General features: G+C 34.0%; 3 protein-coding genes and 1 long non-coding RNA gene across 6 annotated transcripts; 1 reads left to right on the forward strand and 3 right to left on the reverse strand.

Annotated features, from left to right (window-relative positions):
- Window positions 1–2,163: 2,163 nt before the first annotated feature.
- On the reverse strand, window positions 2,164–3,790 carry LOC106371304 (ubiquitin-conjugating enzyme E2 10). The gene is made up of 5 exons (XM_013811357.3): window positions 3,571–3,790; window positions 3,391–3,481; window positions 3,033–3,160; window positions 2,834–2,938; window positions 2,164–2,530 (listed from the first exon to the last, which is right to left on the reverse strand). The coding sequence occupies exons 2-5, from the start codon at window positions 3,458–3,460 to the stop codon at window positions 2,387–2,389; spliced, it is 447 nt and encodes a 148-aa protein (XP_013666811.1). The 5' UTR covers window positions 3,461–3,481; window positions 3,571–3,790; the 3' UTR covers window positions 2,164–2,386.
- Window positions 3,791–6,658: 2,868 nt separating this feature from the next.
- On the reverse strand, window positions 6,659–10,134 carry LOC106370241. The gene is made up of 5 exons (XR_001274245.3): window positions 7,968–10,134; window positions 7,745–7,809; window positions 7,301–7,616; window positions 7,098–7,189; window positions 6,659–6,818 (listed from the first exon to the last, which is right to left on the reverse strand). It is a non-coding gene; the product is annotated as an uncharacterized LOC106370241 (long non-coding RNA).
- A 700-nt stretch (window positions 10,135–10,834) lies between these two features.
- LOC106371303 lies at window positions 10,835–12,335 on the forward strand. Its single transcript, XM_013811356.3, has 5 exons — window positions 10,835–11,101; window positions 11,183–11,235; window positions 11,314–11,478; window positions 11,781–11,876; window positions 12,026–12,335. Exons 1-5 carry the CDS (start codon window positions 10,930–10,932, stop codon window positions 12,158–12,160), a joined length of 621 nt encoding a protein of 206 aa, XP_013666810.2. The 5' UTR covers window positions 10,835–10,929; the 3' UTR covers window positions 12,161–12,335.
- A 23-nt stretch (window positions 12,336–12,358) lies between these two features.
- LOC106371301 (hydroxyproline O-galactosyltransferase HPGT1) lies at window positions 12,359–15,090 on the reverse strand. 3 transcript variants are annotated; one of them, XM_022693247.2, is made up of 12 exons: window positions 14,708–15,090; window positions 14,559–14,622; window positions 14,387–14,393; window positions 14,121–14,307; window positions 13,968–14,031; window positions 13,801–13,873; window positions 13,578–13,701; window positions 13,201–13,288; window positions 13,064–13,114; window positions 12,924–12,995; window positions 12,698–12,810; window positions 12,359–12,590 (listed from the first exon to the last, which is right to left on the reverse strand). In XM_022693247.2, the coding sequence occupies exons 1-12, from the start codon at window positions 14,718–14,720 to the stop codon at window positions 12,568–12,570; spliced, it is 879 nt and encodes a 292-aa protein (XP_022548968.2). In that variant the 5' UTR covers window positions 14,721–15,090; the 3' UTR covers window positions 12,359–12,567. The 3 variants fall into 3 exon arrangements, with proteins under 3 accessions (XP_022548968.2, XP_013666809.2, XP_013666807.2); XM_013811355.3 differs by having other exon boundaries at window positions 12,359–12,587; window positions 14,121–14,314; window positions 14,387–14,436; window positions 14,708–15,089; XM_013811353.3 differs by having other exon boundaries at window positions 14,121–14,314; window positions 14,387–14,436; window positions 14,708–15,085.
- Between the last annotated feature and the right edge of the window lie 908 nt (window positions 15,091–15,998).

The following is a 15,998-nucleotide window of genomic DNA, read 5'->3' on the forward strand; positions in this document are numbered from 1 at the left end:
ATGCAACACCGCGGAGCCGTTCATGCCGGAGAGAGATCACGAGAAAAACATGCAACCCATAAAAAGAAAAAAAACCAAGATCCGGACCGACGGTGGCTGTGGAAGCCCATCCCGCCGGCCAGAAGCACTTTCACGGTGGTTAGGTCTAGAGAGAAGGCAGAGTCAATTTCTTCTTATTTACTCTACTTTAATTTATTCTCATTTACTCTATATTTTACCAATCACACCCATAACGTCTAATAAAAAAAAATTCTCATTCAAGTATCTACATTATTTTCTAAAACCCACTAAAACCATCCTACATTTTGTATCTTATTGTTAACATAGGCTAACATCGCAAATCAAAACATAATGAATTATTGTGCCAATTCATAATGAATTCCCCTTTAAAATTTTCTTTAAAAAAAAACAACATCATGAATTAACTTGAAACTGATATGGAACCAAACTTGTATTTTTTTTGTCAACTTGTGTTTAAATCGAGAAAATCACAAATGCTTTCTTTCTTTCGATTTCATTTAAAGATCAATTGAAAGACAAACAGATCCGGCACAAAGAAAGTTGGCAAATATGCAATTATCCATGGCTCCATGGCCCAAATATTTTTTAAAATACAAATAAAAGGGATCCAAATTTTGAAACAAAAATTAAAATAAGGTTAACAAACCCCATAAATTGAATAATTGATGGGCTAAACTAATCAGAAAGCAAAAACATAGAATCACAATTCACCCACAAGACCAAACACCAGTTTCTAGTTTCACAAAGATAATGGTTCCGACTGGTGACATGTAGTATTAGAGTTGAATTACAATATGATTTATAGTTCGATGTAACTTGCAGTAAAAAGTATGTGGTAAAAACGGTAAGTTTATGTGGTAAGTTTTGCAGTAAAAATAAAAGTTATCATTTTGTTAAAACTTGTGACTGATAACATTTTTGATGTATAAGTTGCAGTATGAGTTCTGAATAAAAGAATTGAATATAAAAACAGAGAAATAAATATTTTCGTATTAAGCTATTTTTTAAATAAATAAAAATATATTTTTTAAATAAGTATAAAAGTTTAAAAAATAATGTTCAGTATATATAATTTTCTAAGTATTATAATAACTACTAATAATATGTATTTTAATATCAATAATAAGTTAAATTAAATGAAATAATATTATTAGCATGAACTTTAAATTAAAAAACCAAATAATAGAAAAAAAAATTACAAATGTTTGTGAAAATTAAAAAAAATTACAGACCTTAAGCTTTCGGGTTTTGAAAATGACGTGATACCACACTAAGTTAGGTCAATATATATAGAATTTTGTGACTAGTATTTTTTTTGAATTATCAAATAGAATTTATGCTTATGGTTTTGTATAATTGACTAAACATTTGAATAATTCAAAAAATTAGGAACAAGAAAGATTATAAAATCTTTGACTAGCATAAATTTAGGTAGAGTATTTATGGGACACTCAAATGGTTGTTCACGATTTTCTCTTGTAAAAAGGTTTGTTCACGATTTTTTTTAAAAAAAACAGAAAAATTAATTAAATTTGTAACTCAACTCTTAAAACATGGAATTTTGGTTGATGTAGGTTTATGTTTTGAGTTAGCAATTTTATAAAGGGTTTAAGTCAAAGTTGTAACTCAACTACAACACATCTTAAATCAAACTTAAAATCAAAAAAATAAATTTAATGCATGATTGGTAACATTTTTGAGTTACAAACTTAACTCAAACTTAATCAACCCTACCACATGTCACCAATCAAACCAATGTTTTTTAAACAAGACCCACTTCATTGGTTAGTTTTCAGAAATTTTGGCTTTGACTGTATTGCACTTCCAGAGTAAATATTTACTCTAGTTTTACATTTAATCTATATTCAGCCAAAAATTTACCAGTCAGGTTAACTATCAACTTTTAACTTTTCAGCCATTTACATCAAGAAGAAAACACACTCTAACTTTTACTCTACAATTTATAGAAGAAATATGATTTACGCTGGATTTTTTCTCTCTCTCCACTTTCCATCATTTTTAATTTTCTCCTTTTTTCACCATTTCATTTACTCCACATTACTCTCACTTTAACCAATCACACTCTTTATGAAGGACGCGAGAGATTGTCAAGATAAACTGAATATTTGATGGGCATATCTATTCAGAAAGCAAAAACATCAAATCACAATTCATCCACAAGACCAAACACCAGTTTCTAGTTTCACAAAGATAATGTTTTTTTAAACAAGACCCACTTCATTTGGTCTAGTTTTCAGAAAATTTAGAAAGGACGAGAGATTGTCTACTAAATCATACATAGAAATTAAGGAAATACTTTTTTTTTCTTCATAAAGAGATAGTTTTGTAGATTGGGGTTTCCATTTCAACCCATGGCATACTTCTGAGTCCAGCTCCGTGCAGTTGACTCATACTTGTTCTTGTCAGTCTTATACATATGAGCTATCTCAGGCACCAAAGGATCATCAGGGTTTGGATCGGTCAACAATGAACAGATCGATAACAACACCTGTTTAGAAAGTTAAACAAAATAATTTTGTCATTCTCAGCGAGACTAAAGCTAGTAATCATCAAGGTTATCACTTGTATGATATGAGCAGATAATAAAAACCAACAATTTTTATACAAAATAAATCAAAGCTTTAATAATAAAGAGACGGCTCAAATGTTATTAAATATCGATCCAAATGAGAAGAGACGAGCAGATAAATGAAAGGAACCTACTTGCATCCAAAATGAGTGAATGATTTGATAATACAGGTCATTAGTTCGAAATGCGTAGAGAATATGTTTAGCTAAGAAAAGACAGAACCTTGGAGATGGTGAGAGCAGGACTCCATTGCTCCTTCAAGATGTCAAGGCAAATACTTCCGTTGCTGTTGATGTTGGGATGGAACACCTTCGTCCTAAAGGCAACCTATAACACCATATGAAGAAACAATGAGACAAGGAAGCAAACCAGAAAAGAAGACAAGAATGGCTATCATCAAAAGTCTTGGGAAGCACCAAACCTTAGGAGGTTTGAAAGGGTAATCAGGAGGGAAATGAATGGTAACAAGGAAAACACCACCAGCGTAAGGACTGTCTGAAGGACCCATTATCGTTGCCTGCCAATGAAACATGTCTTCAGCGACAGGTCCTGTCAAAAAAAACAACCAAGAACATATAAAGACAAGGTCACTGAAACAAAAGAGATGAACTTTCTTTGTTCACAAGCACAAACTCAAACTGAGATCCAGAGAAATCACAAAAACTAATGTAAATCATCAAGCAATTAGCTCAAACATGACAGTCAAGCAGTAATCCACATGAAAAACGAGATCGATCTAACATTATCTGTGAATTCAAACAAAAGAAGACGATAAAGACCTGCGCTACAAGAGGTGGGTGGATCCTTCTGCAGATCCTTCAGCTCCTTCAAGATCCGCTTCGACGCCATATCCAAAACCCACGATACGATCTAAACACCAAAACAAAGATTCCAAAGAATCCGTAAGGATTGTATAAAATCGATAGATCTAAAGGATTAACATATTTTATAGATATTACCTTTGCGTATCTCAGACTTGGCGAGGTTTTCGCCTTCTTCTTCGCGTAATTAGGAGGCGGAGAAGAAGAAGAACCCGAGACTTGGTGAAAGGGTGGTGGACGTAAGAGGAATGGGAATGATTCTCTGTGCTCGCGTCCACCATCAATTGCGTGAGGGTAATTTACTTTCTTTGACTAGTAGTGGATTGATCGGGTTATTAGAGTTGAGACTTGGTTCCCATTTATTTTAGAACTCTTGGATGTTCGCTTTATATTGGATCCATTTAGATTTTTCGATTAAAATTTATTCATTAGATACCAAATAATATAAAACCTAAACTAAAATTTAACAAACAACATATAATTTTGAACAATATATAATCACAATGATAGAACTAAATATTTTAATTTTTATTTAGTAAATTTTGAACATTTAGTTATTCAAATTTTTATCTATTTATTCATGTTAAATTATTATTTTTTTTTGTAATACTTAGAAGTGCGTGTTTAACAATATAAACATTTTCATAAACAAATTTGGGTTAAGATTCAGTATTTGGTTCGGATTTCAGATTTAAATTTTATGTCCAGGTGGCATTAACCCAAAACGATTTTAAAAAGTCAAATAATCTAACGGCTTACTTCTCGTCTTTGAGATTAAACGTATCTTTTCTTTTCTCCCACCTGCCAGATTTTTCTCCTAATGTGAAAAAAATCAAACCGATTCTTTGTAGGAATGTACCGGTTCAAGGATCGAAGGCGGCCCAAATACGACGGTGAAAAATCTCCAACCGAAGATGATGATCACTCCTTGCAGGAGGAAGATGGAGGGAATCCAGAGCCTTTCGGGGGAGCTAAAGTCAGGAAGAAAGCTTCTCGCTATAGAGAACGCTGTGGCGACTATCTCCACTCGTCGTTGATTGATGAAGATTCTCGAGAAACAAGGTTAGCATTGCTCCATTCGCATTATGATATTACTCAAATTATCCTAAGAAGTGATTTTACTCTCTCAGATAAGAGGTTCAATTGTAGTACTTAGGGATCGAATCCACGGAGATCTAGGGAACCTAATAAATCTAATTAAATTGATTAAGCTAGGTTGATTATTATTAAATGTAAATGACAGGTTTGTGAGCAAGTTAGTTGCTCGATTGATTGATTGGGGTTTGATGGAAGGATGGTTGCTAGATCTAGGGTTTCTATTCAGGCAATCAGGATTATAATCCTATAGATGCCTAACAAGTTCCATGCATGATAGCTCAACACTTATAAACGAACCACTAGGCTCTCGCTTTCTAGGTTCGTCTATTGACCAGTGTCGATCGATGATTCTATATGAATATCGATCGATGCACTATTCGAAATGTCGAACGATTATTTTATTTGAATATCGATCGACGCTATTGGTCAAACGTTAATGCGCTGGTTGAATACACTCACTAAGCTCACTAGATCAGCTCTCGCCTTATTCTAACAAGTCTTAGCTCAATTAGAATGGTTTCATGACGAGATGAAAGCTATCGCTTAAATCTAACAATCATAGGGCAAGTTCTAGGTAGCTAATCTAGAATCAAGCATTAATGACAATACTAAAGATTAATATCACAACTTAGCAATCTATAGTTGGGGCTAATCCTTCATAACTATCTGAACCCTAAACCTAACAGGTGGATCTATTCAGACATGAAGTTGTCACAGAAAATCACAGAAAGAATATATGAATAAAATAGATAAAAGCAATGATAAAACCAAAGGAGTTCCAGGAGGACTCTGAAAGAGTTCCTACTTTCTCTCCTAACTAAGAACAATGAATTAAAGAAAGCTTAGATAGCGTAGCCGTCAACAATGGCTTATAAATAATATAAATAGGTTTATGGTCGTCCAAGGGTATTTTGGTAATTTGTGGTTGCTTCTGGGCTTCAGTCGGTCATAAAATATGCTCACCCCATATTCTGGCATCACCTTCGACCGATGTCAAGGGTTCACCGTCGGTCGACAGTCCTACATCTCCTCGACAGCTTCCTTTCACGAGGCAGACTGACCACTCTTCAGTAAAACGGACACAACGTCTGTTATAGGATGCTGATTGACCTAAACCGGTGGCATTGGAAAGCTAACTCAAAGATATATCTTGTATCAAAAGATGGGTGCAATCTAACGGTGGGAAGGTCTCCATCCATAGCTAAAAATCTGACGCGTCTGTGCAGCCTGCACCTCAAAAGGCTTCAAAATCACTGTATTTCTCCAGAACGTACCTGAACCTGTAAATACTCTAAAAAGATTCCAAAACATAATAATTATATCTTAAAACACTTATATACCATAGCTGAAAGTGGATGAAATCCATGGTATATCACATCATTGGTTGATCATATCCAACATAAATTTAGAAATTGATACAAAAATCGTTTAGGATAATAAATCACTCTGTTCTCTTTCCTTTTTGATTCCCCTAAGCATATCGTTGCTGGACAACTGAGAATTTTGGAAGATATGAAAAGTTCAATTTTAAAAATTGGCTATAAAAACTCAACTTGTATGATTTCTCGTTCATCGACTTCTGGAGTCTTATATAAAGAATAATATATATATATATATATACAATTATATGCATATAATACATATCGGAGGCAACAAAATCTAAATATAGATCTTAGCATTTAATGCTAGTCGCTTTCGTCAGATTCTATCAGATATCATACATTTTTTCTGAGAGTTTGCATATGTTAGAAATAGGGTATACGTAAAAAAGTAACTGATAGCGAAGGGCTTATGCGTCATTTGCTCCAGCAGCATGTATATATCGACTAATTATGTAAAGTATTACATGTTTTTGCAATTGTCAGATGTTTCATGTATATTTATCTAAATGACTCTTTCATAAAACCCAAATATATATCATGCATTGCCAACATAAACCCAAAACCGAAAATACAAGAATGGAAATGTGCCTTATCCACAAACACAAACTAAACAAATAACATGGCAGAGGCTAAGATTAGTCATGGAGGAGGCATTGAAGGATGAGTTTTTAGGAGCATTATTCTTTCAAGCATTTTTGTTTACGTTATCATATAGATTGAGTTGTCAATTGGCTTGTAATTCTTTCTAAGTGAAAGAAACATAAAATAAACACTGGAAATCCCAATATTGCCAAACTTTTGTAACAAGCCGGAATAAGCCGGAATTCTCTAGTATAAAAAAACATCAAATATTATTAAGTTTTCTTACATCTTCATTACCATACCAGCAGGCTCCAAGAACAAAGCCTGGAAACATGATACAATAAACAGAAAAGCTAAGCGCCATTGGAGTTGAGTCCATTAGAATGACAAATTTTATGGTAACAATGAGTCAATGACCCAAACATCACCAAAACTATTGTGGTTGTAGAAGCAGACAGAGGCAAAGTAAGAAAAGCAATGACATATACAGGATTGCATGCCCCTACTTATCAGGGTTTCCAAATGCCCAAAGAACTTATGGTGAGAGACTTCCTAATAAACAGAAATACTGACAAACAATTGCACAAAAAGGAGAATACTCACAGCTTCTGGAAATGCTGATGAACCAGTGTACAAATTGAAGATGAAGTCAGTTTAATGCTGCACGTTGCTTGAGATGTTGTCGGCCTTACCGGCTGCATACAGGGGAAGAAAAAAAGAAAGAAATAAAAAATACTGGTAAGAAAGCACATGTATTTTGAAGATGAATGATAAACTCAGAAAAATGCTAATTCTAATTCCTAAACCTTGTCAATATCAGGTCTGGAAAGCTCTGTGGACAGGAGGACATTGAACGTAATCTGAACTATACAATACCACCAGGAAACCACTTCCAACACAATAGGATTCATCGTGGGCTGTATTCAGTTCATCCATTCTCCTGTCTGAATTCTGGTTTCAGAGACCCAAGCTCATTGTTTATACAGCACAACCTAGGGTGTACAAATAACTGCACTTTTGAGAATATAACTATGTCTGGTGACGACACTAAAACAACACGTTGAAGGATACTTGACCTTCCCACTCCTAAGCCTTTTTTGTGGAAGCAGTGCCTGGTAATCTCTGCAATGGAAAGGAATTGTTTCAAAATCAAATTCCGAAAAGAGAATAAAACGTGCAACTCTTCTGTGGAAATTTCCAATACAAAAAAAAATCTCAGAAGAACATATGGTTATCCTTTTTTTCCTCACCTGGAGTATCTAAGAAGCCTGATTTACAATTCCACAACATTCTTCTTTTCACGATAGATACTGGCCTGAGCAACAGTTAAACATGTTATCACAGAGAAAAAAACAAAGAAAAATGTTTAATCTTTTAAGAAATCTGAACAGACCAAAATAATCACACATGTTTTTCTATAAGATCACCCGAAGAACATGAACGTGAAAGCGGATCCTAGAAATTGGAGTGTACCTGACGGAGAAGATTATGGGCGATGCAATAGTAATTGCTGAGAGAAATATGATTATCAATTGAAACAATAACGATTTGAAACGATTGATAACAATTGAAAAAGAAGATCTGGATTGAAATCATTTAGTAACTGCGTTGTGGATGTAAGGACGATGGTTGAGTTTCTGAGCAATAAACTGGAGTTGATCATAAGCGTTGCAAAGTAGTAATGACCTAGAAGGGAGTAGTGGGCTTTTTTGACATATTTTCAAAAGACTTATAATGGGTTTTGTAGATTGTGTGCTATACGGGATATCTTTACAGGAGAGAAACTCTCCAAATAAAACGAAAAGTTGAAGCCCATAATTAACTGAAGCCTGATGACGTGTACAAATAAAATGTTCTCATTGGAGGAATATTTTAAGTGACGTGGACATGCTAGAATCTCAGCATATTGTGCTTTTAGTATTGTGATTTGGGTTTAGGGTTTATATTTAGGTTTAGGGTTTTGGATGAGGGTTTAGTGATTAGAGTTTAGGGTTTAGTATTTAGAACGTGAGGGAGTTTGATTGGGGTCAACATTAACTTATTCCATGCAATCATTGACATTTAATAATTTAACTAATATGTACTATGTTATTTATTTGGTCCATTTTATTTTGGTTTTGAGTTTATTATTTGATTTATGGTTTATATTTGAGTTTAAGATTTATTGATTAAAATTTAAAGTTTAGTATTTAGGGGTTGGGGTGGGTTTGGGTTGAAGTTGGGATTTAGGTTTAGTATTAATTTATGGGTATGAGATGGATAATGTTTAGTATTAGAGGTTTTGGGTGAGATCATAATCATATAATACTTTGCTGATATGGAATAGAATAATCGTTGCATATATATATGGTCAATTAATGTATAACGTAGATGACTCTTCTTTCTTTCATAAAGAATATTAGAGACCTACTCTTAACCATATGCTCTTACTCTCGCAACTTGAAACGTCATTTCTTATCACACATGTTGACTGAGAACTTGTTAAGGGAAGGGGTAAAACCGGTTGGGAAGTGGTGTAAATATCTGACATTAAATTATGTCAAAATCAATGATAGTTACCTAATTTACACACTATATATGGCTATTAGGCAAATTATCCCTTAATATAATATTTGGTAAAATTGATATAGAAGAAAAATCAGACCTATAAACAAGTTAAACAAACGACTAGTGCAAAGCCAAATGAACCAGTTTATCTTTTTTCAAACCATCCCCTAAAATATATTTAAATATACTGATTCTAAAGCACATGCTTAATAAGCTTGTATTCAGGTACGGCCTTGCGTCTACATCTTTATCTGTATTTGAAAATTTTAGCTTTTCACCAAAAAAAATTTACAACCAGATAAGAAAATGATTTTTAAAACAAAGTAGAGATCCAACCAATGCCATGCTAACGAAGCCCACCTTACATCAGCCAGAAATACATATTTGCGCAATGGAAAGTTCGGAGAAAGTACTAAGGAAGTTCGGATGCAAATAACCCATGTACAAATCAATAATAGTTCAGATAGTCATTAAAAAGAAAAATAATAGGGAAATTTTCTTTTAGGCCAAAAAAATGATAACTATATCCCATTAGGCCAATTTCTATTTTGTACCACTTTTGCGTCTAATGCTCTTTAGTGTTTTCGAAAATAAATCAAATAAATACTTTTACAAACTAAATAAAATTAGAAAAATAGTAATTGCTGTTAAAATATCCATATATATGAATTTAGTGGTATTTTTTCAGTTCTAAAAATGTTTAAATCATAATTTCAAATTATGTTTTACATAAAGTAGAATTGGCATTCTACGAAGTAAAAAAATGAAATCCACTTTTTTTCATTGAATCTACTATGTTTAGAATACATGATCTACGTAAATAATTGTACTCGATAAATATTTAGAATACAAATTATGTGCTTAGCCATTGCTCTAAAATATGTAGAAATCGAAATCTACAGATTACTATAATTAAATATAAAACCGGTAGAATCAAAAATCTATACATTACTATAAATCTAAAAATTTGTAGAAAACGAGTTCTACATATTTCCTGTAAATCTAAAACGTATAAAAATCAAAATCTACACATTAGTATAAATCTAAAAACTTGTAGAAACTGAGTTCTACAGATTTACTGTATTCTATGGATAAGAATAATTAGTTTCAAAAAATATGGATAGAAAATATTTGGAAATATTCAGCTTCCCTATATGGAAAAAAAATTATTTTTCAGAAAAATAAAATCATGGGACATAAAGTGTAGGTTTAGGTTTTTTTTATTTGAGGATTTTTAATGTTTTCTTTACTTTTAATTACTTTAATTATTTATTATATTTTAATATTTACAATTGTTTCGTTAATTTTAATTTCAAATTTATAATTGAATTTGAGGGTATTATTACCGTTTTGAAAATAATTAAGGGCAAATCTCCAAAATAGCATCTTTCTAAGTTTATATCACAAAAATAGCACTCAAAAACTGAAATGACCAAAATAGCATTTTATCTTTTGAAAAATTTAATTTTTTTATTTTTCAAAATTTGAAATCTTATCCCCAAAACCTCACTTCTCAACTCTAAACCCTAAAATCTAAACTCTAAACCCTAAACTCTAAATTCTAAACCCTAAACCCTACCCTTTGAGTGCTATTTTTGTAACTTTTGACCTTGAGTGCTAGTTTGGGAACAAAAACTTGATTTAGTGCTATTTTGGTCTTTTTCTCAATAATTAACATAATGAAATTATGTGAAATTAGTCTAATGAAATATATTTATCATTTTCTTGGCCTTTTCCCAAAATAATATGAAAAGGGAATAACCGAGTCATAGCTTGGGGGTAGGGTACACATATCCTTATATCCAAACAGATCTTTAATTCTGTTTCTTCTTCTTCTTCATCGCTGATTTTCAATCAAAGCCGTCTCTTGTCTGCAAATAACTCGATAATGGATTACGACTACAGGAATAAGTCTGGGCCCTCCTACGCTCGGCCTATGTACGGATACCCCAATATCGGCCAACAAAGCGGTCACGGCCACCAATTTTTCCCTCTGCCGGAGAGAAATCAATCGTTTCAACAACACAACTCTTCTCCGTTCCCTTTTTCTTCTTCTTCATGTAAGATCTCGAATTTAGTTACTTTTGATTTCGAGTTTGGTTTTGGGGCGATTTGATATCTGGTGGTTTCTTGTTGAGTAGCTGGATTAGGGATCAAAGTGACTCTGAAGCCTCAGTATCGTATTACTCCTCCGGTGAGAATTTAGATTCTGAGCGATTGAAGTAGTGTTAGTGAGACATTCTCATCTCAGCTCAGTTTGTAATGTTTTCAGCCTCAGTTGTTGCCTCGAGCTGGAGATATTCCTCGTTGCGGTTTTCAGTTCGATTTCGGTCTGGAGAGGGCAGTCCTTGCGGAGGCTGAGAAAGACAACCCTGACTGGAGCAAGTTTGGCTCCGACATTCCTCCACCGTCTAACTTTCCACAACCACCTTCAATGGTAAGTGTGTGAATCATCCATCATTTTTTAACGTAATTACCACCATTACGGCTGAGGGACAAGCGATTCAACTGCGGTGCAGTTTTAACAGTTATAAAAACGTATAGATATATGGTATATGTAAAGATTTTTGTTACCGTTAACTGCGGTGCGGACGGTTGTAAACATTCGAAGCCTACAGATTTTTCTTTTTTTTCTTTTTGTTTTTCTAGTTAAATGGGAATTGGGTCAAGATTAGATTGTGCATTACAGAGTGATCCTTCGTTTTTGTTTATCATCACTAATAAGGGATTCCAATGCAGGGTGTGGATCCTCTAGTGATGAAGTATACTGCGTCTGGGCTTAACCGAGAAGCTGTCAACATTGCGGTTGCAAACTATGGTGATGATCCCACAAAGGTGCGTTTCTTCTTCAATGTATACCCATTCTATTCATAATTCTTAAGTAATGGATGGTATCAAATATTTTGAATCACCACCAGTTTCAGTTGCACACACTTTACTTCCTTTTCACCAAAGGGGAGAATTAAAAAAAATATGCATTTCAGGTTCAGGAATTTGCAAATGGGTTCGCAGCGATGCGGGAGATGGGGTTTCCAACAAACGCTGTTGCAGAAGCTCTCTTCATGTTTGACAACGACACTGACAAAGCTTTGTCACATTTGCTCCATCGTTCTTCTTGAACTTGCTTTCCAGTATTTTCTTCTATTTTTCACATAAAGTAATCATCAGGATTTTACTAACATAAAGATTGAAAAAGTACACTCTTTTTTATACTGTGTAAATGGATGATTTGTTTTGGGCAAGTGAAAATGTATAATTTTCACTGCTCCCATTTTAAAGGAACTGATGACTAGATATGTGTTTTAATATAAGTGAAGTTGCCCCATCAAAAACCTAGACTTTGCATAATGCAATAGTGACATGACACAAACCCCACAAAGGGTATAAGATTGTTATTAAATGGTGAGGTTTAAGGTACATATAGAAGAAATGTTGTAATTAGCCTCTTTTCAGATCAAATTTACGTTGTGTGCGCTTCTCTATAAGCGGCAAAGCCTCACACTCGTCTCTGTAAACTTTGGCCATGCTACACTCCTGCGCATATAGCTTCTGAAACGTATGGAAGAAATGAGAGATGTGTCACAAACAATAGGTGTTCAATAATTTCACATTGGAAGCTAATAACAGATAAAAGTAGAAGATGGTAAATCACATACCTGAGGACCAAGCGGAACAGCAAAACTTTCCTTCATCTACATGTTTCACATCAAGTCCCACGAACCATGATCCCGTGCTGACGTCATCATGAGCATACGAATGAAGTATGTTTCTGTCCCCATCCCATCATCATCATACAAAACCCACAACACATACTCGTTTCAGTTTTTGTGAATTTATAAAAGGTTATGCGCCGCTGGGTTCAGTTCAGAGTCGGAAACTGACCTATTGATAGATACAAATCTAGCCAATGCATGTGTTATAACGTACATCTCCCCATAAGCATGACGGAAGTATCTGTCAATTACATAAAAACATGTCATTCTTTGCCACATAGAAGAAATGAATCTGACTGTTGAACTTACGCTTTCTTGTCACCGAACTTCCACCATTCTGGCTCATACCATTTTTGGTTCCTGCCAGAAAAAAAAAACAAATTTTAAGTAAAGACTGATAAATTCCAGAGATCCTTTTTTGGTCCAAGCGGTGTGCTCAAACTCACGGTTCTGAGAAAACTTCGCCTGATTTCATGCAACCGATGTAAGCTCGTGGGTTCTCCAGATGTGCTGCAAGTGTACTTCCGAGAGCATCTGCATTGGATCAATTACATGCACAGCCATTGTAAAGTCAGCAAATGTTTACAGAAGAAGGGATTAAAATACTTTTAAAGAAGCAAGAAAAAAATGTGTAAGAACATCAAACACTGTATTCGACAGCCTAAATATAAGTGCAAGTGTGAGCTTCTCAAGTTATCCCTATTTAATCACACCATACCAAGAGATTTCGCGTCTATTTCGACACTGTTAGATATATACATACTCATTATCCAATTATATTTTACAATCAAACGTTTCAGCTGTTAATATGTTACTAACTTACCAATATTGACGTAGATATTGTCAATGGACTTTGCATAAAACTGTGCATCCCACCTATCTGCCGCATAGGCAAAGAACAGCTTTACTTTCTTAGAAGCTTCCTCGGGTGCCTCAACTACATCATCCTGAAAGAGATTAAATAGGCAAGGTTCTCAGACTAACAAAGGTGAGCTAACAAATGAATGGTCGAGGTAATAATCTTGAAAGAGTACGAAGCCACATACAAGAATAATGAAGTCATCGGTTTGACTGTTTTCAGCGTCAATGCCCTTGTCCATACTGTCCCCTTTATTTGCGCTACATAGCACAATAGTAATAACGTTTCAGAACAAGAGTCCAGAACCGTGTCATAATCACTACAGGGACAGAGAGCGTTAAACCGAATCCAAACCTTCTTCCAATAACAAATCGTGCAATCACACCCTTTTCAGTTTCAATCTTTTTTAATGATGCACCTGGAACAAAAGAGGAAGAAGAAGATACAAACTGAAGGCAAACATTCCACGGAATCTCACTAGACCATTACAAAAAGAGAAACCACTACCTGTCCCCATCCAAGCTTGCCGGACAGCGTCTCTTTTCTTCTTGTTACCCAAACTTGTCATGATACCGATAACCACTAGTGGCCTCTTCTTGGTTTCGGTACCATCAGTATGTTTAGGAGTTTTTGAAACAAAGCCTTCTTGCCTGGCAGCACTTAATTGGATCTCAAGAGCTGCTAATGTCTTCTTCTGTTCCCTAGAAAGAAAACTCTACCTTCTATAAAGTCCATGAAAGAGCACATATCTTTTAGAAAGCACGATACTTTACCTGCAAGCTATGATCTTTAAAGTATCATCCACCGATATAGCAGATTTACCCTGAAAGAGCGCATACGCATAAAAGAACATAGGAAGACGAAACGAAATAATCTCTTTGAATCACAAACGGGAATGGAGTTTGAATTTCAAGAAAATGTAAAATCAAGTTCAGTACTACAAACCTGTCCGGTAACTCTGTCGAGCTCCTTGATAAGATGAACCCTAGTTTGTGATTCTTGCCATAACCTATCTCAAAAACAAACAGAGAGAGAGAGATGAGAGTGCGCACAGTTTATAATAGGAAAGGATGAAACGGGGAAGAAGAACAAACCGGCCTGCGACATAGAAGGAAGCGAATGTAGCGAACATGGAGATCAAAAGAGATGATACTCTCGAGCTTGTTAATCTCATACTCGACCCTTTCCTCGCCATTTTCCACACTAATTGCGACGGAAACCAGATCCAAATCCAGATCAAAATGCCTTCTCCTTCAATCCAAGTTCACTAACTCGATTAGGAATGTGTGGGATTGATCTGGTCTCCCGGTGAGAAGAGAAACGGCGAGATCACTCCTCTCCGCCTCTGACTTTGGATCAAAACGAAGAGATTTGCGATAACACTCTTTGATCAGATCAGTTCTTCGCCACTGATTTTACTCTCTTTTTTTTTAGTATTGTTCTCTGATCATAGGAGGGGGATCTATACTAATTAAATGATTTTATTTTCCTGCTGCAAATGCATGACTCAGCATTTAATTATCCGGTATCCTTCCTTGTGTGTGAGAAGAACCAAACAAAATACTTTCTCATCCAGCACTAACCACATACCCGCAACATACCGATTGGTTAAAGAAGACCGGAACCAATATCCTCAAATTAATCACAAGATAAACACGACTGATCCCCTTTCTTATCGACAAAAAGCGTACGTTTTATAAAATTAGACCTAATCACAATAGAGATAAGAAAGCAACCTTTTTGCACATCTGTTCCATAGTTGTTTCTAAAATTAAAACATAACAAAATATTATATGAATCTCATATATTAAAATAAAAGTCTCAACATTGATTCATGTGTGATTTTTTAAACAATAAACCTAATGGACCTATCACTAAGAAGTCATGTTACATTTAATCTCTAATCTTATCATTTAAATTTTGAGCCAACCAAAATTTTTTATTAGGCTATCAATAATTAGATTTAAAAAATAAATGATTTATTGTATTTATAGATATTATAAATTAAATAGATATAATTTAATATTGTAATACTATACCTCCATATGTTAATTATTTAAGTATTTATCGATGTTAACTTTTAAAATTATAAATATTTTTTTAAATAACAAAAATCATATTATCTAACAATGATTAATTTTTACTACCTTAAACCAATGAAAACAAATTAACTATATAGTTTATTTTAAAAATTAAACAAAAACTAAATGTTTAATTATTTATTCGATAATATAAATATATGAAGTGAAGAGTTTAATTTCTTAAAAACTTTCTAAATTTGTGAAAATATTTTTGAATATGACAATAAAAAAATATTTTACTAATCCATATATATATATAGTTATGGTTTTAATAATAAAATAATAATCCGAAAATATATATATA

Source organism: Brassica napus, chromosome A10 (assembly GCF_020379485.1).
Source record: "Brassica napus cultivar Da-Ae chromosome A10, Da-Ae, whole genome shotgun sequence".
NCBI lineage: Eukaryota > Viridiplantae > Streptophyta > Magnoliopsida > Brassicales > Brassicaceae > Brassica > Brassica napus.

Coding starts and splice junctions, on each gene's coding strand:
- LOC106371304 (XM_013811357.3), bottom strand. CDS start 3,460: ATGGCGTCGAAGCGGATCTTGAAGGAGCTGAAGGATCTGCAGAAGGAT. Junction 3,161..3,390: donor ACCCACCTCTTGTAGCGCAG/GTCTTTATCGTC, acceptor TTTTTTTGACAG/GACCTGTCGCTGAAGACATG. Junction 2,939..3,032: donor ACCCTTTCAAACCTCCTAAG/GTTTGGTGCTTC, acceptor ATGGTGTTATAG/GTTGCCTTTAGGACGAAGGT.
- LOC106371303 (XM_013811356.3), top strand. CDS start 10,930: ATGGATTACGACTACAGGAATAAGTCTGGGCCCTCCTACGCTCGGCCT. Junction 11,236..11,313: donor AGTATCGTATTACTCCTCCG/GTGAGAATTTAG, acceptor TAATGTTTTCAG/CCTCAGTTGTTGCCTCGAGC. Junction 11,877..12,025: donor ATGGTGATGATCCCACAAAG/GTGCGTTTCTTC, acceptor TATGCATTTCAG/GTTCAGGAATTTGCAAATGG.
- LOC106371301 (XM_013811353.3), bottom strand. CDS start 14,808: ATGGCGAGGAAAGGGTCGAGTATGAGATTAACAAGCTCGAGAGTATCA. Junction 14,623..14,707: donor TCCTTCTATGTCGCAGGCCG/GTTTGTTCTTCT, acceptor TTTTTGAGATAG/GTTATGGCAAGAATCACAAA. Junction 14,437..14,558: donor TCGACAGAGTTACCGGACAG/GTTTGTAGTACT, acceptor GCGCTCTTTCAG/GGTAAATCTGCTATATCGGT.